This window comes from Corapipo altera, unplaced genomic scaffold (genome assembly GCF_003945725.1).
Source record: "Corapipo altera isolate COAL_440 unplaced genomic scaffold, ASM394572v1 114, whole genome shotgun sequence".
NCBI lineage: Eukaryota > Metazoa > Chordata > Aves > Passeriformes > Pipridae > Corapipo > Corapipo altera.
Window position 1 is genome coordinate 833,167 of NW_020885009.1, and position 22,589 is coordinate 855,755.

At 39.0% G+C, this 22,589-nt stretch overlaps 1 protein-coding gene across 1 annotated transcript; it reads left to right on the forward strand.

Moving 5' to 3' along the window:
* The first annotated feature begins 882 nt into the window (after positions 1 to 882).
* CAT (catalase) lies at positions 883 to 17,399 on the forward strand. The gene is made up of 13 exons (XM_027667394.1): positions 883 to 1,150; positions 5,983 to 6,154; positions 7,083 to 7,193; positions 8,493 to 8,623; positions 9,267 to 9,371; positions 9,785 to 9,910; positions 10,362 to 10,553; positions 11,426 to 11,578; positions 12,373 to 12,511; positions 13,859 to 13,989; positions 14,500 to 14,607; positions 15,207 to 15,293; positions 15,713 to 17,399. The coding sequence occupies exons 1-13, from the start codon at positions 1,085 to 1,087 to the stop codon at positions 15,776 to 15,778; spliced, it is 1,587 nt and encodes a 528-aa protein (XP_027523195.1). The 5' UTR covers positions 883 to 1,084; the 3' UTR covers positions 15,779 to 17,399.
* The last annotated feature ends 5,190 nt before the right edge of the window (positions 17,400 to 22,589 follow it).

The following is a 22,589-nucleotide window of genomic DNA, read 5'->3' on the forward strand; positions in this document are numbered from 1 at the left end:
TTCTCAATAACATATACTAGATAGAGCAATTGTCAGATTGAAATAATGAGCTAGAGAACTCTTTGTGTCTGTTAAGAGAAAAGAATGCAAACATAATCTCGCAGATAAGCAGTTTAAGATAGAATATTCATGTTGCTCAAAGGTTTTACCTCAGAATTAGGAAAAACAACCAGCTGTTAATCACTTTTATCAGCTGTGGTACATGAATTAGGCAAAAAGCCAGATCTCCTTCAGTGTTACCAGTGCCTAAAGGGAGAACAGTATTTATCTCATGGTTCGTAAGCATAACTACATTATTAATTCAAGTGTTTTTGTTTTTTTTTTTAAGGGTATACATTCAGAGCTCTAAAGAAATACTCTTTACTATTGGGCGCATATGATTATTACCAATGTTAATGTATTACCTGTACCGCATTTAAGGTACAAGAGAGAACCTTTATATAGCTACACATTTATATAGTTTATATAGTTATATTTGGTCACTTTGATTTTACAGTTTACAAACATCTTTTTCCTGCCGAAACCAACCCTGCCTCTGAAACTCCGTAAGCAAGTGCAGCCTTCACAGCGCCCTGAGCCTGTAATTTCTTAACAACATGTCCACCCTCAGCGGCTGTAGAAAGCTCCGACATCTCAAAATTTAAATTAGAGCCGAAAAAAAGTACTTTCACAGCTCGGTAATAGTTAACTGCGCCGCAACAAGGGAACGCCGCAGTCCCCCCGCCCTCTCGGGGCGAGGCGGCGGGCGGTGCCTCGCAGGGCCTGATTGACGTGCCTGTTGGCCAATCACAGGTCGATCTGACGGCTGGCGGCGATTCTATTGGCTGAGAAGGTAGCGGGGGGCGGGCGCAGTGCCGGGGGCAGGAGCAGTGCGCGGGGTCCCTCCCGCTACCCGCTGGTGCTGCGGGTCCCCGCGGGGTGACACTGTGACACGGTGACAGGGCGGTGACAAGGCGACAAAGCGACCTCTCCGGCGCTGTCTCCTCGCTGGGAGCGAGCGCAGCCCCTCCGCTCCTGCTTTCCCGCAGCTCCCGCTTCCCCCTTCGCCGCCCTTCCTGCCTCGGGGGTCGCCCGCGATCGCAAAATGGCCGACGGGCGGGACGACGCCGCGGACCAGCTGAAGCAGTGGAAGAGCCACCGGGGCTCGCAGGTACTCGCCGGCACGGCCCGTTCCTCGCATCCCCGGGAGGAGCGGGCGAGCCCTGGAGCCGGAGGGTGCAGAGCCCGGGGCGTTCCGGGAGATGCGGGGCTCGCTGTGCGCGGGAGTCCTCTGGACACCGCCGGCGGGCGAGGCGCCCTCACCCCCACGGACTGGGGCCGTGCCCGGGAACAGCAGGCGCACGGAGGGCAGGGGAGCTGCCAGCTGACCCCGAGTGATAAGGGCGGTCAGCGCTTATCCGGCCCCGGCATATCCCTTAGGCAGTAGTGGGGCTGCTCTGCGCCCAGGCCGGCAGGTCCTTGGTCAGAGATATTGTTAATTTTTCTCGTCTCAAGTCAGATGCTTGCATTTCAGTTTGCTGTCACATTGGTAGAACCCAGTGAAATTGTAACCAGGGAATAACATAAAAGATAAAGTGTGTTCAGCGGTATGTGGGGACTTGCTGACCAGGTTGAAGTGAATTTTTTAGGAAAAAGTTCTTCCCTGAGAGGGTGGTGAGTCACTGGCACAGGTTGCCCAGAGAAGCTGTGGCTGCCCCATCCCTAGAAGTGTCCAAGGTTGGACGGCTCTTGACCAGCAACCTGGGATAGTGGAAGGTGTCACTGCCCATGACAGGGGGTTGGAAGTAAAGGGTCCTTTCCAACCCAAACCATTCTGGGATTCTGTGATTCTGTGAAGTGAATTGACTTGAAATCATAAAAGCATGTAACCAACAGCATGGCACTCAGCCTTCTGAAGATATAGAATATTTCCAAAATATTTGGGTAAATGTATAAATGCTGCAAGACTTGATTTCACTCATTCTTCATCAAATCACTGTGATAGTTTCTGTATGTATTTTCTGACAGAAATGTGTATATTCCATTAAATACTCTTCCTGCTGATTTTACTAAACAGAAATCTTACAAGATGGAAGTGGATGCCTCAGTTCCTGCTGGCTATATCTATTAAGTCATCTTAATATTATTTTATTCTTCTCACTTCTAAAAGGTGCTGTGTGAGAACTACCTGCTGAATTGTGACTTCATCAAGCCCCAGTGTGTGTCATAATAGCTCCTTTTTATCCATGAGTAATACTTTTTGTAAGGATGTCGGCTTTTCTGTAACATAGCAGCATTTGAAAACAGGCCAAGGTTAATTTGAAGGTTTGGGAGGCAACCCAAAGTCTGTGTTGCATAAGGAGTCATGAGACTTTAAGATAGAAAGTAGGGAGGACTTATTAGAATTTTAAAGTGAGTTGTATAAGGTACAAAGTATCAGTAATGCCTGGAAGTGTGTACTTTGATGTGTGGTGTTTACAACAGCAGTGACTAAAATTCTTCTGGCTTTGTTTCCCTTCTTTCTGTCATGGCAGGTTGGTGCTGTAATGAAATACAAATGCAGATTCACGAGTTCTTGTCGTTTAAGGTTTGGACTGTATGCAGCTCCCAACCATATGAAAATACAGGCATCAAACAAGCTCAAGCCCAAAAGTAGTGTGAGAATTCTTCTTACAGCTACTGTGTGGTTCTTTTCCTCTCCCTTCACACCGATAGAACTTATTTTGTGTGCTCCACAGGTTATCCTGAAACCAAAGTGCATATATCCTACCATTAAAAAAGTAAATATTTTTAAATTCTAATGAGAATGGTAGAAAGGACCTTTCAGAAAGTCTACCTGCATAAGCAAAAGAGACTACAGCCACAAAGCTGTTAATTTTTTTATAGTCTTAGTTTCAACAAGCTGTGGTTTTAGCAACTACTTCTAGTGGTCCTAAATGTGATCATTAGAGATGAAGTGGGTTTTAGACCTGTTGAGCTGGGAAGGGCTGCGTTACCTCTACAAACCTTTGCTCTTTGTGGCATGGCTTACAACTAATATTCAAAGGTTTTTTCTACCCTTAAGATAATCTCACAGGTATTTTAAAGGCATAGGTGAATCCAAAAGTCTCTTTAAGACTAAGGATGCACTTCCTTCTCCATTCTGTCTTTTACCAAGCTGTTGCAAGGTCTTTGCAGAGGAAAAGGTCATAGATGTAGTATATGCATTATAGTTCTGCCTCTGTGTGTTTAAACCTACTGGGCTGCTTAGAATTGATGGAGAATTCTGAGGTAACCAGAGTTCTAGTTCCACGTAATTTTTCTATGTTTCTCTGTGGACTGAGTGAAACTTGGTTGATGCTTCAAGATGACATAAGTTTCAGTGGCTTTAAAATGTCACTGTTTGGACTGGAGGAGTCTTATGTCTCATGTTGAAATAGAGTTCCCAGAATCCAGTCCCCAAATTTGCTTTTCTTGGAATATAGTAGTCAGAATTCATCGAAGGTGCTGCAGGTGTACAGAGGGTTTTTGTGTCACTGGCTGCCTTAGAGTGAGGATGAGGTGGAATTCTCTGTGCACACAGAACACGTGGGAAGGAAGGAAATGTCTAATGAATAATAACACAAGGAGGTTGGAGAGGAAAATTCATGGTTGGGATGCCACTGATAGGATCTGTTCACTCCTACAACCTCTCCTGTCTTAAATGAGTATGTCAGAGTCATTGATAGATAAAAAAATCAATGAATCCATGATAAGAAAAACTAATATATTGAGTTTTATCTGTGAGAGGCTTGAAAGCTTTTAATTAGCAAAACTAATGAATTCCTGGAATATGGTGGTGTCCTTCCAACTTTAATATGTGAAGTTAAATTCTGATTCAGATAATTCAACTAGAAATTGTAGTTACCATTATAAATGAAGATGATAGCTAAAACATAATAAGGCTTACACATTTAAGGGAGCTAAATTGTCTCCTCTAGGACATAATTTTGAGAAGTTGAGCTCTTGGAGGTGGAAGAACTTCTTGTACAGTCTAAATAGGTGATTTCTCAAATTGAGCAGTGAAATTGCTGAATTTTGAGAGAACAAAATACAAGGTAGGAGGTGTGTGATAAATAACACTGAGAACAGTTTCTTCTCTTGCATATTTCCATTGACAAACTGTAGATAATGTTTTAAGCAGATGTTGCTTTGACTTACAGTACTTCAAATACAGGAAAGTTCCCATTTCAGCTTTAAGTTTCTGAGCATCATGTGCCTGTTTGTTATATATTGTCTTTTTAAATGTTTGTGCACATTTCAGTGTAGGTGAGAATTCCAGGCATCCTGAAGGAATTGAATTTATGCTTATGTCTTTATGCTAATGAAGTGGTGAATGAAGAATAAAGAACTTGGATATTTTGGGAATGCAAGCCAGCTGAAGGAGTGTGTGTTGCATATTAGCAAGAACACAGTGGAAATGCAGTTATCCTGTCAAATGTCTTTTATGTGGTTATTCAGGTACCTGAGCTAAACTGAGTCTGTAACTCCCTGTATTCTCTGCCTCATCCGGAGCTCTGGGCGTGGATGTGAATAATTGTTCTTTCCCTGCCTTTGTGGGTTGCCTCTTGGGGAGAAAAGAAGTCTTCCATCAGAATTTTGTCTGTTTACCGTAATTAAACCCCTTAAAGCAGAACTTCCCTTGTCAGTGTGAAAACTGGAACCCCCTAAGTAGCTGATAGAAAAGTGAAGGCTTTTCTCCTCATGAGTTGCTTTTTCCTTCTCTTCACCATCCCTTTTCATCTGTAGAACTTAAAAAGAAGGAGAACTAGTTATGAGGGGCTGAGTGAGTTTATGCTGGTGTGTCCTGTGGTCCGGGTAGGGTGGTGTGGATAGAGAGCCCATATGGATTCATGGCAGTTTAGTGCAATGTGTGACTGGGTTTAGTGTTAATCTGTGACTCGGGTATTTGAGCTCATGCCAATGCAAACTTTATTTTCTTTTTTTTGTACTAACTTCTCTTCTGTTCTTCTAAGTCTTTATATGCACTGCCCTGGCTCCTGACAACAAATGTACTCCAGGAAAAACTGGCACCTGTGACCATCAGTTCTCTGGAGCTGATGGACCTTTCTTGCTATGTTTTCTGCAGTACCCGGTAATATAGGAGTATTACCTTACAGGGTTGATTGTATGACCCCATATGTGATGCAGAGAAACTCCTTTCCACTGGAATTTTTTTATGAGAAAATAGGAGTACACTCAGTTGTGGTGCTACAGAGTTCCAGCAGGTGTTTCTTGAAATTTCTTGGAGATTTTTTCAGTTACAGGATCATTCCTACTGTACAAGATGCTGCTGCTCTAAGTAGCCTATAAAACTTAAACTCTTAAGTTAAGGTGTGAAAGGGAGGGGAAAAGGATGAGTGTGGGTTATCTTGGGCAGTTTCTTTACAGACAATAACAATGTTAGAAAAAAAAAGAAAAACTATGATTGCTGTCATTTTGACAGGACATTTCCTGGCAGTAGGGCTTGTGTTGATCTTGGTCCTTCCATGGTTCAGGAGTCAGAATGATGATTCCTCAGGTGTTCCCGTTATTTTCCATAGCTCTTCCAGACCAATAGTAATCACAGATACCCCCTTTTATTCTTTATGCTGTGTGACTGTAGCTCTTTCCTTATGCCTCTGTCCCTGTACTGACATTACCTCCTCCTTCCTCTCCTTTCTCCCTTATTACTTTCCAGCAACTTTTTTAACTTTCTCTTCCCATCCCAAATTTTTCTTGAAGCAAGATTGATAGTCTCAACAAGTAATATTTCTGAACCACGGAAAACATTCTTGGATTATACATGACTTGGACTCTTGTTCTTAAATAGCCTCAGACACAGCACTGGGATGTAGTTGACACATGTATTTTCTGTAACTTCTAGAAACTTAAATAATTTTGTCATATACTTATTTGTGTGACATGTGATGGTTGAACAGTCTGCACATTGTGTGATTTAAACACGGAGGGCTGGGTGTGACATTGACTATCCCCTGCTTTCAGAAACCAGATGTCTTGACCACTGGTGCTGGGAACCCCATAGCGGATAAGCTGAATATTCTGACAGTGGGGCCACGTGGACCTCTTCTTGTCCAAGATGTTGTTTTCACTGATGAGATGGCTCATTTTGACAGAGAGAGGATTCCTGAAAGAGTTGTGCATGCAAAAGGGGCAGGTATGTTTAAACCTACGTATTTTCTTTGTGTAGAATTAGAGTTGAAAACTTTGCAGGTAACACGTAGATTGTGACAATAAATTGCATTATGTTATCTATAATTTAGTGTTATCAGTTATAATAAATCTATATGAACAACAGTGCTAGGGCCTGGTTTAAAAAAATCTCAGTGCCAAAACTTGAAGCACTGAAAAATTGTTTTAAAAAAAAAAAAGTAGAAAAAATCTAGTTATTTGATTTTTACTGCGTTTTCTGCAATCTCTGCTTCCTCTGCTTGTTCTTCCATAGTATCCCATTCCTCTGGGAGGGGAAACCTATCATCTCTATTTTAATGTTTGTTTTCATGTTATTTAGTAGAGAATCTTGGCTTTGTCTTCCAATGTATCTGTCTGCCAAAGCAAGCTGATGATATAATATTTAATTTAAAACCCTAAATAATTTAAAAATTTATTATTAATCTTAGAAGGGTAGAACTATCACCTCTGATTTTTGTTATGTGTTGCCCTAGAAGGAGCAGCATATGAATTTATAGCGTGAATGTACATGGGAAAAGTTGCTCTGTGGGAGTGGAAAAAGTTTTGTTGCTTTATCCAGCTTGCAGTTGGACCAAAAATTCTGCAACACATAGCAGGATTAAAGAAGTAATAAAGATAAATACACAGATCATGGCAGAAGAGCATCTTCTGTACTGCTACTGGGAGCTGTTAACAATCAGTTAAGGAGCAGAGAGGGAGCACTGTGCAAATAGAGTGTTAAACAAGTTTCATTTTGTGAAAATAAATGGAGTGTTTAGTGCATGGAAATGAACTGTGTTTAAACTACTGTATGTTTGCTTTTGGCTTGAAGTTGTATGTTGGACCACAGTAGAATAACAGATGAAGGGAACGAAGGTACCTAGAGCTGATCTTTTGGAATTCCTGTTCTTCAGGAGCCTTTGGCTATTTTGAAGTCACTCATGATATCACCCGGTATTGCAAGGCAAAAGTGTTTGAGCACGTTGGGAAAAGAACTCCCCTTGCTATTCGATTCTCCACTGTTGGTAAGACTAAAATTACTGTATACCCTCTCCTGTGTGTGCCTTGCTTCCCCTGAGAGCAGTGTGGAGCACTTAAGGTGGTTTCAAATGCTTTTTGCCAACCCAGTCCTCCTCTGAATTTAAATTCATTTAAATTAATTAATTAAATGAATCATGTGTAAGACCTACAGCACCTTCTGCCTCTTTCTGTCAGAGCTCTCAGGAGACGCTTTTCTAACTGAAATGTGAGAGGGAGGGTGACCTGCACTGTGTTTTTTCTAACAGAAAATCTGCTTTGTTTCTGGTTGGATCATAATCAACACTTGCACACTGCCGCTTAACACTTGGAAGTTAAATACATGTAATCTCTTATGCCCTGGGAATGTTTTGGGGATGAACGATGTAACCTAAATACTGGGCAAAGGAAAAGAAACAATCTTCCAGAAATAAACTCTGATTTTTTTAAAGAGTTGGATACATAAACTAGCAAAATCTTAAATGCTATAAGTTAAAACATGCATTTTGATCAATATCTTGTCTGATAGAAAAAATTATAATTCATAATGTGTATGTTACTACTTTATCTATATTTAAAAGAAATCCTAATGAGGATTTGGTTCTGGAAGTATTGGAGAGAAAAAAGTAGTCCAAGAAGGCTGTGTCAGCAAAAATTAAGGGGTCCTGATAGAGAGTAAAGACATGGAGCTGAGTTTGACTTTCCCTTCCTCTTCCTCTTCCCCTTCCCCCTGTTTGAACACATTCTGTAGAACACAGTTTTTATAGTGAGAGGATGAGTGTCCTGCTTATTTCATCAGGATGTTCTGAACACTTCTGGAACAGTTGTGCTCAGCTGTTGTGCTTGGCACTTCTGCCCTGGTAGAATTTACCCATTGAAAATTCTGTCCTGGATGAAGCAGGAGGAATTTAAAGGATTACAATCCTTCCATAATATTTTATTAGGAACGCTGGTTACGTTGCTACCTTCTACATGAGAACTTTAACACTGGGATTTGATGCACAGAAACAAATGTGCCTTTAGATGATTCAGCCTTATAATCTGATGATATCTCTGTTAGTGATAATGCAGATTCCACTCTTAATTGGTTTATGTGGATATACTTGTTTTTCTTTCTTTTAACTTTAGTGTTCGGGTGGGTTTCTGTTCTGTACTGTTAAAAATATGCCTAAAATTCCTTGGTATAGAAAAGACTTCAATACCATTTTAGGATATTATGGCCTAATTTCAAGTTATATGGGGTTTTGCTTACAATTTGTATGCATTTCCTCTCCTAAGACTTCTGTATGTCTGTGTGTTTCTTCAAGCTGGAGAAGCTGGGTCAGCTGATACAGTTCGTGACCCTCGAGGCTTTGCAATGAAATTCTACACAGAAGATGGGAATTGGGATCTTGTGGGAAATAATACTCCCATCTTCTTTATTCGGGATGCAATCCTGGTAAGCACCAGGGATGAGGGTACTTTGGGAAAGACTCCAAAAGCTCATTCACATCTTATTCTTGCCTCACTGAGAAGTAAAACCTGTTAAACTTTGTTACATGCTCTGAACATTTTTGACTTGAAAAGATGTTACCAAAAAAAAAGTGAATTTGAGAACTAATGGTTGACTACTTATGTGATTTCATACTTTTCACTCTAAATTTTCACTTTAAAAGCTTCTTGCAAATTCTTTGTATTAAATCTGATTTTTTTTGGTCTTTTAGTAAGCTTAGTAGCTCTTTGTAAGATGCTTTCTAGTGTCTTTGCATTCGTTTATAAGTCAGATACTCAGTAAAGTTAGACAGATTTGAAAAGATTTACCTCTCACCTTATCCATCACAGAATGAAAACAGTCTTTATCTCATAACAACCTGTTTATCCTAATTGTAAATGCTTGACTTTACCCTTATTTTACTGGTCTGTGAATGAATTGGTTGCAGGAGGGATGTGACAGTAGAAGATTTTTCAGTTATCTTACAGCTTTGTCTCAGTTTTCAATATGCTGTTCTTTCATTGTGACACATATTGAAAAATTGTTTGTCTTGTTCTTGATCTCATATAATTTCTTTTTTTTTTCCCTCCTCCACTTCCGGACAAATTAGTTTCCATCCTTTATCCATAGCCAAAAGAGGAACCCTCAGACTCATTTGAAGGATCCAGACATGGTGTGGGACTTCTGGAGTCTTCGCCCTGAGTCTTTGCATCAAGTGAGCTTCTCCTTTGACTTTATTTAGTAAAATCATGCTATGAAGCATGTTTTTAACTATCTCTTTTCCATGTTTGATCTAGAAGTCTATGTAGTCTTAGTTATATTTGTAATTTAAATTATCCATGCTTACCTGTTTCGTGCTTATGGGGAAGATCATAACATTACCACGAGGTTTATGTCTACTTCTTGTGGGCATAAAACGTCACATAGGTTTAATTCCCAGTTTTCCTTTGTGCAAAACCAAAGCGTTCTTTTCATTAACACTCTTAAACTGGAAATTCCTCAAGGAATTCCTAACATTAACATAGCTTCCAGTGATACAGATTAATGCAATAAACAAACTTAGCCTTGAATGATCACTTTATCTTTGATCTGATGAGTCCTTTAATATTGTTTCATCCTTCGCTTTAGGTGTCTTTCCTGTTCAGTGATCGTGGAATTCCCGATGGTTATCGCCACATGAATGGATATGGATCACATACTTTTAAACTGGTTAATGCTGAGGGAAGAGCAGTTTATTGCAAATTCCATGCCAAGGTATTGATCTTTTCTTTTTTTTTCCATTTATGTATTAGAGCTATACACCATGTTGGATTAAAACCATAAAAGTGTTCAGTGACTTTTCAAGTTTAAATCAGAGACAACTTTTTAGTGCTTGGACTCAAAAGGTGTGTGGTGTCCTTGTTTAATATCAGTAGCATACCTTTAATCAATATGGTGGGTCATTGTTCTTGCTAACACAGCAGTCATTTACTAGACTATAAAGAACTCTTCTTTGGGGAACTGTTTCTTGTTATTGGAGCACTATCAATGAACTGATTTTTATTTGAAAGGCAGCTGTTGAATGTACTGTAAATCTGAACTCAAATTGTTGCGAGTTGGAACATGGACAGTCTCACTCTTGGATTACAAATCTTGTTAAAATTCATTCTGATTAATGATTTCTGTAATACTTTGTAACTGGTGCTGTTGCTTTTATTGCTTTTAGACTGACCAGGGCATCAAAAACCTCTCTGTAGAAGAAGCAGGAAGACTGGCTTCTACTGATCCTGACTATGCCATACGTGATCTTTACAACGCCATTGCCAAGGGGGACTATCCCTCATGGTCTTTCTACATTCAAGTTATGACCTTTGAAGAAGCAGAGAGGTTTCCATTTAATCCTTTTGATGTAACTAAGGTATCTCTGATCCTGTTGTGAATATTCCATTTCAACTGGTTTAAGAAAGGTCAGGAGATAACATAGCAAGTGCCAGAACCAAGCTTATCTGTAAAAAAAGTGTAACAGTTTCTGTGGAGTAGCACTGTTCTCTTACTAGTTCCTATCAATAAAGTTAGTCTGGCCTTTTTATTCTTCCCTTCTAGTTTTTAAGTGTACTCTTCATTATATAGCCATGATGAGTCAAATTCTGGAGATGAAATTGCAGTGATATTGTATCTGGTGTTACTCTTCCTCAGTGAAATAGGGATAGGGCTTGATTCCAGAACTGGATGTCACTTCAGAATTGTGATCTCAGATCAGAGGGTCACACCCTGAGCTCTGTTGGTCTAATTTTGTCAGACTTCCAATAGCTATTCCTAGGAATGGCCTGTTGGAAAATCCTCACAAAAACTTTACTACTCTTTTTTTCCCTCTAATATTGCTCTCCCCAAATGGCTGAAGACTTTTTGAACTTGAAAATAATGGCTCAAGTGACAAAGACAAGGCCAGTTAAGCTAGTTAAGCATTTTGAAGTAGCTAAAAACAATTGTGCCACCAGTTCCACCTACGAGGTGCATTCCTAGGCAGTTTTTCAAGCCCCTGCAGGTATTTGATTTAAGTACACAAGAGCTGAGATTATCCTGGGATGATGAAATAAGTTGCATTAATACTCTGTATTAGTTGCAAAAGACTTCTTAAAATAAGACATTTCTCAATGTTTGTTAGCAAAAAAGAAATGCAGTAATGAATTTTCTCAATCAAGGCTTAAATCAGGCAAACGCTGCCTGGCAATTAAGCTGGATAATACTATAATAATGTTGGTTTTAATGTATGTGTGTTATGTCTTATAGGTTTGGCCACATGGTGACTACCCTCTCCAACCTGTGGGGAAGCTGGTCTTGAACAGGAATCCTGTAAACTACTTTGCAGAGGTGGAACAGATGGCATATGATCCAAGCAACATGCCACCTGGGATTGAACCTAGCCCTGATAAAATGCTGCAGGTAAACTGCAATGTGTATGAAATTTGACCTGGTGAGCATTGTTTGCTTTGCTGTTTATGAAAACATTCCTATCCCTGTTCCTGTAGCAGCAGTAAACCTGATGGATCAAACGCAAATTATTTTTTTATTTATTTTTTCTGTGGTGGTGGTTTATTGATCACCATTTGATGTGCTCATGCAGAATTGAAATATAAAGAGAACAGGACAGAACTAAAGGAAGAGAAAATCTGGACTTTAGAGGGCATCTGCAACAATTGCCAAAGTTGTCAGTCTGGGATGGGTGAAGCCATGGCAGCAATGCACATTTATTCATGTTTTTACAGCGTTTCTCAGAATTCTAAATTCTTACAAGTAAGAGGTGAACTTTGGTGCTCTAAAATACAGATATAACTAATTCCTGATACAAACCACAAGACTATTCTTTAGTAGTAGTATCAGATTTCTTACAGCTCACAACATTTGATAAGGCTTGTTGCAGAGTCATGGATACTTGCATGTTATGGTTTTTCAGATTAAATCCAAATTATTTCAAATTATATCTGTGGAAACAAGGTGTTTTGACAGTTTTAGCTGGATAAACCCTTGAACTATCATGCAATTCTTTTTTTGCCTCTCTTCACTCCCTCAAACTTCATAGTCAGAGTTAGTCTGTTGTCTTGGCATCTGTATGTCACCAGAACTGCTGAATGTTCAGTTCAGTAAATAATGCATTTAAAAATAAGTGAAATAATGTTCAATGCTTTGAATTGACATGTACCACTGCAGTGATCTCTTTTCTGTTTATGATATTTTAGGGACGTCTGTTTTCGTACCCTGACACTCACAGGCACCGCCTGGGCCCAAATTATCTCCAAATCCCTGTGAACTGCCCCTTCAGAGCCCGTGTGGCCAATTACCAGAGGGATGGACCAATGACTGTTACTGACAACCAAGGTAGGCATGCAAGTACCTTTCAGTGTAAGGACCATAAGTGTAATGACACTTATGCATGGACTGCAGAATTCTTTTCTGTTCACTTACTGAGCTTCAGAATTCGCAGCCTTCACCACTCCTATTTGTGTATCCACTCTATCTCTTGTCAGTCTTGTACAAGTTTTGAGAATCAAAACTTCCTGTAAAACAGAAGTTTGATCGGGTAGATTACAGAATATATTATCTACATGTGTTTTTTTAAGACTCCAAAGAAGCTCATGGATGTTTCTGACACAACTTCAGGCTTGTTTCCAGTAGTTGATAGGCTTAAATATAGGTGGTTTTCAAATCGATGTGTGTAACTTCTGCTTTCTAAAAAAAGACTAAATTATTCGTTTTGTAAGCAAAGGGGGGGGCAGGGGGAAGGAAGCTTTTGGTACCTGAAAATTAGAATGTTTGTCATCTTTACATACTTGTTATGATGGGTGTATATCTCTGCTTTTAATCCAGGAAAGGAGACTTCAGATGTTTGGATACGGGAAGGGGAATTTGTTTAAAATTATAACAACCAAGTGAAGCTTAAGATGTCTTTAAAAACTTAACAAATAGGCCTTTAAGAGAAAGGGGGATTGCAGAACACCTGCAGTAAAATTCATTCAGTATTGTTTGTCCCTAGTTATGTTCCTTTAAAGACTTCTAGAAACATGCCTCTTAAAGGGGTTTAATTGAAAAAGTTCTAAATTAATTATTTGAAATGAAGAAACATGTCAGAGAAATAATTTTACAGAAGTTAATTACTACTTCTTTGTTTCTACTTCTAGGTAAAATCTAATCTAAAAATAATAGAGGTGGGCTAAATGTCTTTGAGAAATCTGTATTTGAATCTGTTAAATTTAAAAACACTTTCTTATGCTCAGTCCACTTCATTGAACTGCTTTGCTTTTCTGATTTCCAAGAGATTGCGACAGGCCAGAGTGAAAATGAAGTGTAACTTTCCCTCTATTGAGCAGCTCATGGCCTGTCAGTGTTTGCCCAATAGTGACGGTTTTACACCTGAGAGTAAACAAGGATATACTTAAGCTGTGGCTCATGCCAAAATATGTATTCCCTTGGGCTAGGGATTCTTACACCTACTGAGGGAGGAGAAGGAAATATTTGAAAAACAAGAACTTGAGAACAGCTGCTCTTGGCCAGGAACAGATAATAAGTTCATTTTTATGCAGTTCTGTAAGTTTGTGTTTAAAATACACCCCCTGTATAGGGAAGCTTATGTTCTTCTAAGCAAAGAACATTGTCTTCTGGCTTAATCTGAGAGTGCTGGCATCTGATTGTTTTGGCTTTTGGGGGGTTGTTTTTATTTGTTTTCAGGTGGTGCCCCAAATTATTACCCCAATAGCTTTACTGGTCCAGAAGATCAGCCCCAGCTTAAGGAGAACCGAACGTTCGTTTCAGGGGACGTGCAGCGCTACAACAGTGCCAATGAGGACAATGTGACTCAGGTGTGGGGCATGGAAGGACAGGACGGGTTTACAGGGTGACTTTAGAGAATATTAATAGTGTCATGCAGATGTAGGTCCTTTCTGAAGCATCTGGGCTGAGCTGAAGGTCTCCAAACAGCACAGTTTCATGAATAACTGAATTTTTGCTGGCAGGATAATTAGCAAATTGTCCCAGACCTTTGCCATCCATATTTTGGGCATCAATATATAAAAGGCTGTGACGTGACTTCTTACCAGTAGTATCTGCAGATATACAAACTAGAGTTTGTCATGCTGTGATCCTCAATTTCTGAATTAGATGGTAACAACAATATTTGTTTTCATTAATTCCATAAGCAACAGTTAGTTCAAGTTAGAACCAGAAGGAATTGGTAGCAGGTTTGCCAAAGGAAAACCCTCACAGGTTGGTTGCCTTTTGAGTTTTAAGTATTTTGAGTGTTTTGAGTATTTTCTAACTGCTTGCTTTTGGGAATTTCCAAATAACCCTTTTTTTTTTTTTCCAATGGCAAGGTACGGGAATTCTACCTCAAAGTGCTGAATGAGGCAGAACGCCAAAGGCTCTGTAAAAACATTGCTGAGCACCTGAAGGATGCACAACTCTTCATCCAGAAACGAGCTGTAAGTGACCTCTTTGGTTTTTAGCCTTGGCTCTTTATTCCAGGTTTTCTCCCAGTCCAGTAATTTTGTCAAAATGGCAACATGCTTATGGAAAAGAAGATCAGGAATTCTCTGAGAAGGCTGGATTTCTTCTTACACAGGAATTCTCAATACAGATGTGCCTATTTACATAATATAAATAACATGCAACATGTTAAAATAACCTTTTCCTGGTGGGAAGAGTAGGGTAGATATTGAACATTTAGGATGTATTTAGCTTGGTGCTTAAAAAATCAGATGACTGCCAGTGTAATGTTTAGCTCTAAACAAGGAAAAGGCAGTGAGGGCCAGGAAAGGATTTTATCTTTATCCTTCCCAGTGCAATTTGGTTTAAATTGAGAATGAGCTCTAGGTGAGACAGTAGAAATAGTATTTCAAGATGTTCATATCTCATTTCTTGCTGGTCAGAATTAAACTTAGAGAAAAGAGTTTTCATCCTCCTTTTCGTCCTCATGATACAAGTACTGCTTGTAAACTACAGAGCAGAAACATGCTAAAGAATATGTTTAAAATGGAGGAAAAAATTCCTGTTGCCTTTTCTGTTCTGTCTCCCTGTTTAGGTGAAAAACTTCACTGACGTTCATCCTAACTATGGTGCCTCTGTCCAGGCTTTGCTGGACAAGTACAATGCTGAGAGTGGGAAAAAGGTATGGTCATGATTTTTGTAGCTGAGTTTTGATTGGCTGTGAATTCTTTTGACTTCTCTTGTAAATCCAGTGAAGTGAGAAATTGGTCCTGATTCCCATTTGATTTGAAGGCCAAAAGTCAGTGCATGTAGAATTACAAAATAAGGAAACATCACTCTAATAACACTCAATTAAATGTTGATTAACCAATGATGTGCAATTACTTTGTGTCAGCTGGGGTTTGTAAGGCTTTGGAACATAACTGTGTGTGATCTGTGATGTGTTCAGATTAATTGCCCCCTCTTTGTAATGATAATGAAGCATTTCCACAAGCCTTTCCTGGGCTCAGTGCTTGCTCCAAGGAGCCACAGCATTGACTCAAGTACTCGTTTTTTCTCTGAAGTTCTCTAATTTTAATGGAAGTGTTGTGTTATTTTTAGGATGTGATTAGGACATACGCACAGTCCACATCTCGTATGTCTGTCAAGGAAAGATCCAACTTGTAAAACATCCTGCAGAGATTTGCTTTATGAATTTTGCATCCCTGCAACTGCACAGGAACCAGTTGAACACGTTCATGAATGTAGCAGATCTTGGCCCAAACACAGGAGTGTTCTAAGTTGTGATTTACTGAGCTCTTCCAAGTGCTTTTATCTGTATTGGAAACCAAGTAACATGATCTAATGATGCCCTCAATAGTGCCTTTCAACACAAGTACTTTACTGCTTGATATGGTGTTTTTAAAGGCAATTCATGGTTAGAAATTCTCTTCTAATCAAAATACTGTCTAATTTTGTTGTGTCAAACTTTCCTGGCTAAATCACACAGTAGGATTTCTATAATGACACTGTGATTGTCCTCATGGATAAACTTGTAATGTTAAAAAATCGATGTTGTTCAATTATTTCTTATAAAATAGTTATCTGTATGTATTTGTAAATGCATCCTTTAAATTTCAGTTTTGGCCTTCCAGAAGTAAAATGTTACGCAGTAGTTTGAGTAAAGCATTGGTGTGTTTCATTCCTTATGGTAGAAATGAAGTTAACTACAAAATTTAATCTGAATATAGGTAAATTTTATCCCAATATGTGTTTTAAGGTAATCTTTGCTTGCTAATGCTTGGTTGGGATATAACTGACAGAGGGGACATAGGAAAGGATATTTTCTTATTCCATACACTGTCCAAGAAATTTGATTCCATCTTAAAGTCTTTTCAGGCGTAGGGAGGTAAATTGTTCTTTCTAATCTGTAAGAAATTAAATAGAAAAATATAAATATGCCACCTGTTTGACAGATTAACCTCCAAATACACAAGTATTTTTAACTTGGCCGAATTCAAGCTCAGGGCCTTTCAAAATTATTCCAAATGGTTCCTGGAGTTCTGTTGGTTTACTGCAATAATCTGATATTGCTATTTCTGAATCAAGCCAGAGCTAGTTTTCAGAATAAGACTTTGAAGTGGAGTGTTCTTATGAATGTAGGTATCTAGAAAATGTGTATAAAGCCTGATTTTAGGCATGTTTAATGTTACCTAATATAATCAGTGTCCAAGCTAAATACAGAGCATTTCAGAGCCCAGCTACTAACTCTTAACTCAGGCAAATGTGATATAAAAACATCAAATCATGGCAGTTTGGAGGTGATTTTTCAATATTCAGTGCACTTTTGGGTCTGTCTTGAGTTGTATTTTGAATAGCATTATTTCCTGATTTGACATTTAAGTGGGAATTCCCTGAAGTGATGGCAGATAAAGAAAAGTACATACTAAGTGCTGTCCCATTAAATTAGAAAGCTATTAATTAAATTAAGTAGAAAGCTACTTTTTCTGCAACTCAGTGATCTACTAACATATAGTGTTAAATTATCTGGGATAGAGGTGCAGTAAAATAACATGACCTGATAACCTATTATATTCTGGAATTCCATTGGATTTTTACCTGATCGGGCAGGTGGGAGCTGTGAAAGAGCTACGTGATTAGGTGGGAATATTTCTTGCTGGAACATTGAATCCTAGTGGGTTTTGGAAAAGAGTAAACAAGGCCTAATCTTCTTAATTTTGGTTGTGTCTGCTAAGTGAATTATATTGTTGTCTTCTTTTGCTTCTGAAATAAACTGAATTTAAAAATCTCTTGGCTGCATGTGTTCTGTGAAAATGTCTTCAAATAGTGTGTTTTAATCTAGGAAGTTCATAACTTCATCAGCTTTTTTTGGAGATAGTGCAGAAGCTGTTGAAGTTCTGGGTAATTGGTATCAGTTTCCAAATGTAGTTATTTTGTTCCTGAATCCCTACTTTTTCTTTCCCAGGTAAGGAACTGTGTGTCTTGTTGTACATTGTGAGGTATCAGACTATACCCATAAATTATCATTATTAATAAATTCTTCTGTAATTTAGAGTAGTTAAGAAATTAGGCTAAAATTTGGATGGTGTCAAGTTTAAAAAAGAAAATCAAGCACCAGGGAATGAGGAACAGAGAGGAAACACCTCTCTGATGAGGAGACATGGAATTGGCTGGGTAGGTTGTATGTACCTTTTGCAGCTGCCTTTGTTCTGAAAACTCACATTTCAACTACACAGTTGTGCTTAAATGACCTGTGTTGTGCTGCTAAACTAGCCACGACAAGTGTCACACAGAAAACTGGGCTTTTTCAGAAGGTGCTGAGAGGGTTGGGCAACACTGGAAGAACCATAATGCTGTTTCTTCAAACAAATGAGACAACAAATCCAGAGAATTATAGACTGTTGACATGGCACAATCTCACTTGTGTTTTGATTTTGTGTTTTATTCAATTAAAATCAAACATTCCTTTGACAGGTTGTGTCATTACAATTTTCAGGGATCTATAGAGGAGAATTTCTTAATGTTTTCTTATTACAGTTCTATTTCAGATGCTCATCTGTAACAGTGGAATTGGTAATGAATTTGAAAGTAATGTTTTGAAAATTACAGCTTCTTCAGGAGTTCTTCTTCTCATGACCCTTTATTCCTAGGTTGTTTTCCCTTTCCCAAAATGTTTGATCTTGAGTATCCAAAAAACCTGAGCAGATTGTCAAATCACATTTGTTGAGGTGAGCTGTGCCACGACATTAGTGAGTTCATGGGATTGCTACATGTTATCCAGGGAAGAAGGGTGAGCTAGGTTTGGATCAGACTGTTACTGCTTTAAATATATTGGAAAAAGGAAATCAGGGCTTTCTTGAACCCAGCTGGCTCATTGCCTGGTGGAAACCATGAATGGAAATTGTCTCCTAAGCAGTGCATAGGTATCCATAACTTCAGCATCCATCAAACCAATCATGTTGATTTGCCAAATATTGTTACTCATCTTGGAGAAAAAGCCTGTTTGTTCTCTGGAGATCTGATACATAAATTCTCAGACAGGCGGATCTGTGAGTCACCATTTTCTCACCAAATGTCTCACTGTGAGGGTAGTGAGGCCCTGGCACAGGTTGCCCGGAGAAGCTGTGGCTGCCCCATCCCTGGAAGTGTTTAAGGCCAGGTTGGACAGGGTTCTCTGTCCCTGGTTGCTGCAGGAGGTTGGTAGATGGCCCTTCTATGACTTTTCTGCACTCTGAGTTTGGTTTGGTGTGGGGTTTTGGGCTTCAGGGCAGCCCTGCAGAAGGCAGTCAATCCAGAGATATGTTGCCTGTTCTCATCTCCTGTTGATAGTACATTACATGAAGATTTACAGTTCCTTGGCCATTCCCCCCAGGCAATATAGTAGAACTTAAGCCAAAATTGTAGAACTTAAAATTGTGGGGTCAGGACAAAGGTCGTGACATGCAAATGTAAACTTGAGCATGCCCTGGACTCTGTGGATATCAAGGGTGCAACCCAAGCCGTTGCCTAAGGCCATTTTGAACAGAACTGGGAAAGAACTAAGGCTCTATTTTGATTATTTGACATGAAATTAAGGCAGTTTTGCCAGATTTGTGGTTTATGTTTCAGTAATTGCAGGATTCTAACTTAGCCTAAGAGCTAAAGACTTTCAGTCTGTGCTGTACCATCATCTCACGAACAGCTGTTTGAGGTACGTGCAAATCTATCACATTCCTGTTCTCTTCTGTGCCGTATCAATGTACTTTTCTTGGGGAAGTTTCTCTCACATGAAAAATCCTGAGGTTTTCTCATTCAAAGTGATTTCAGTTGTGGGAATGGATCAGTCAGACCAAAGAAATATCCCTGAAGAATCCCTGAGTTTGCAAAAGCTTGTAAAAGGGTGCACAGTTACACACTCTGGGAAAGCAAATCAAGGCTGAACAATGAGGCAGTGGTGTAAAAATAACAGTTGAAGACTATCCTGATAGTTCCCTGTTAATGATGACACTTTTACAGCCTGGATTGCTGAGCAGAGCCTGGGATTTGGTTGTGTGATGAAAGCTTAGATTTTGTCACACTGGAGTTCCACCCAAAGCCAAACTCCCACCCCAGAACAGCTGGAAATCTCCCTGAGGAGAGCTCTTAGGAGCTGGGCTGAAATTTATTTTTGTTTCACCCACTGAAGCTGGGTAAATTGAGAGTTTTAATGCCTTTTTAATGAAAAAGATAAAATAATTTTACATTCTGCCTCCCAGACTACAGTAGCTGAATCAAGGAGGTCAAAGAAGACAATGTCATGATTTCTTATGAACCTCAGAAATTCACCTTGATCTTAATCCATTTCATTTAAATCTTTACAAGATTATAAAAGGCTTTTTGCTTAGTGGAATCTTATGATTCAAATACTGTAAATCTCTAATGGACTAAGTCAGAAAAAAAACTTGGCTTCCTGTTTTGTAACGTGATAAAACAGAATGCTTTATATAGATTTACTGTGTCAGTAAATGTCAACGTTTATTCTTTGCTCATTTCTCTCACGTTTCCCCATTTTAAAACTTTGACCAGTATTGGGAACTTTGTTATTATTTTATTGTTTGTTTGTTTGTTTTCCCTAGTGCAATTATCCTCCTCTCTGATTGTTGATTCAGGATTGACACACAAGTGGATGCACTTTCCGACAAATAGCTGGGAAGCCAAACTATTGTATGATCCTATTTTCCACACTTAAGTCTTGGGAATCTTTGACCTTGTGCATATATTTTTTAAGAATTATTGAGGAGAGATAGATGAGAAATTCTGTTTGCATACCTAGTTGCAGCTGCAACACTCCCCAAATAGACTGAAAATAAAAAATGCCTTAAGCCAGCCTTCCCTGGGATGGGAGCTGGGCAAATTGGCAGCTTTAAGCCTGGCTTACAAGATGTGACTGGATTGCACTGGAAGTGTGTGAAAAAGTGGTAACTGAGCTCTTGTGGAAGTTGTTCTCTCGGACTGTGTTTGTGAGAAGCTCTCCAGGAGATGGAAACCACTGGAACACCTGAATCTAAATACTCATTTCTCTCTTCCTCTTTAACTTGCTTTATTCCATCCACTGCAGTCACTTCGCTCTCATTGCCCATGTCCAGCCTTCTTTTTGCTTCCTCCTTGCTTTTAAAAAACTCAAACGTGTTTCTTCACCTTGGCATTGTCTTGATAGAACAGATCAAAGGAAAACATGCAAAATAAATTGCCTGTTTGGCCAAACATCCCCTTTTGTTGGGTACTGGAGTGAAGGTTTGACCCTGCCTGAGCCAAGGGCTGCACGACCTGTTCCAACCACCTCTGCTCAGGCCCTTACATTACACAATACCAGCTCTGCCTGAAGGTGGAATCTTTAGCAGAAATTTAATGTGTTTTGTCTCACTTGCATTTTTCCCTCTGATCTTTCTGTTATACCCAGTTAAATCAGGCAATAATTCTGGTGTTATTTTTTGTGTAGCTTGAGTTGAGGGGGAACATCAATACTGATGTGTATGAAGGAGATAAAAGTATGTAGCTCTACTTAATCATAGCTCCTGTGTTGTCTACACAGTCTTAATGCTCTTGATTTTGTGGAGAGAATTTGGAAAAAACAAGGATGAAGGAATCTGCTCATTTTTCCTGCTTTACTTATTGCAGAGTGCAAGATGCTTTAAACACTCAGTACTTTACCTAAATGCTACTCTTTATTTAGAGTTAAATAAGTTTCAAGCTTCTTTTAATAAAATTATGCATCTGGTAGGTGTATATGTGCAGTTTGTGAGGGCTGCAGGATGAGCAATAGTTTCAACACTTGCATGAAATAAACATGGTGATTATACTATAAAAATTTTGGCTAAGATCTGTCAGCATTTGAACTGACACAGCTGTTTGTTAAAATAGTCAAGATTTTTTAAAATTATTTGCTATTCAACTTTACAACACAAAAAATAAAGTGCTTATTTAATTTATTTAGTATGTCTGTTAATGTGAGGTGTTGTATGTAAAATGAAATTTGTGATGAATGTTGTTGTTTCTTAAAACAGGGCCCTTTTCCAGAGAGATTTTATTGGAAAAATACTTCACTTTGAATTTAAACTTTCACTATTATTTCCAGTGGAAACTTGTCTCTCCTGAACCTCTGATTCCAAGACCATTGGAAAAGAACAGAATTTGCCTTTCAGAGTTGCAGGAATCAAGGGTGTATTTTAGAATAAGTCAGTTAATATTTTGTGTTGTTTTCACCGTTCTTCCCGTTTGGAGAAGATCCTTTAGTGGTGATGCTTATTGTACTTTCACTCTGTTTCCATGTACCATAACTGCTTAAGAAGTTTTTTTGTGGTTTTTTTTGTTTGTTTGTTTATGCTTTTCTGTGGTTGTGTAACTAATTTGTATGTGTTCCCTACCTTCTTTGTAAAATCTCACCCAGCTATCAAATATTTTCCTGAGGGAATGCTGGCAGCCTTTCCTCTGGGGCTGATTCTGATAGGATTGGTCAAAGATAACCGGCAACTCCTCCTATTTGCTCTGGCATTGATCCATATTGCTTAGGCTTTATTCCATATTTATCCACAGCCCTTCACCTCAGTCTTGCTCAACTTTCTTACACACCTTTCCTCATTTGTGCTAAAAACATTTACGGCTCTCTTTTTTAATTGCGTTTTGACTTGGCAGGATCCTGACTGCAAGTTGCACCAAGAGCCCAATGATGTCAAAGGTCCAAAAATCAAATAAGGATCTTCAAAATCAAGTTTTTCATCTACCCAATAAATTTTCAAAGACTACTTAAGGTAATTTTGAAAGGCTTTTTAAAGTAGTGGAAATGAGTTTGTGAGTAACTGATCATTTGACTAATTTACACAGAATTTTGGGGAATTGCTGCTTTTACTCCCATAGGTCAGTTAGGAGTTAGACTTTGTGCTGTTAACCTCTAACCATAATTGCACATTTTCCAAGGCAGAAAATGATTTAATAGCAAATCTTTGACATGTTCTGGCTGCCT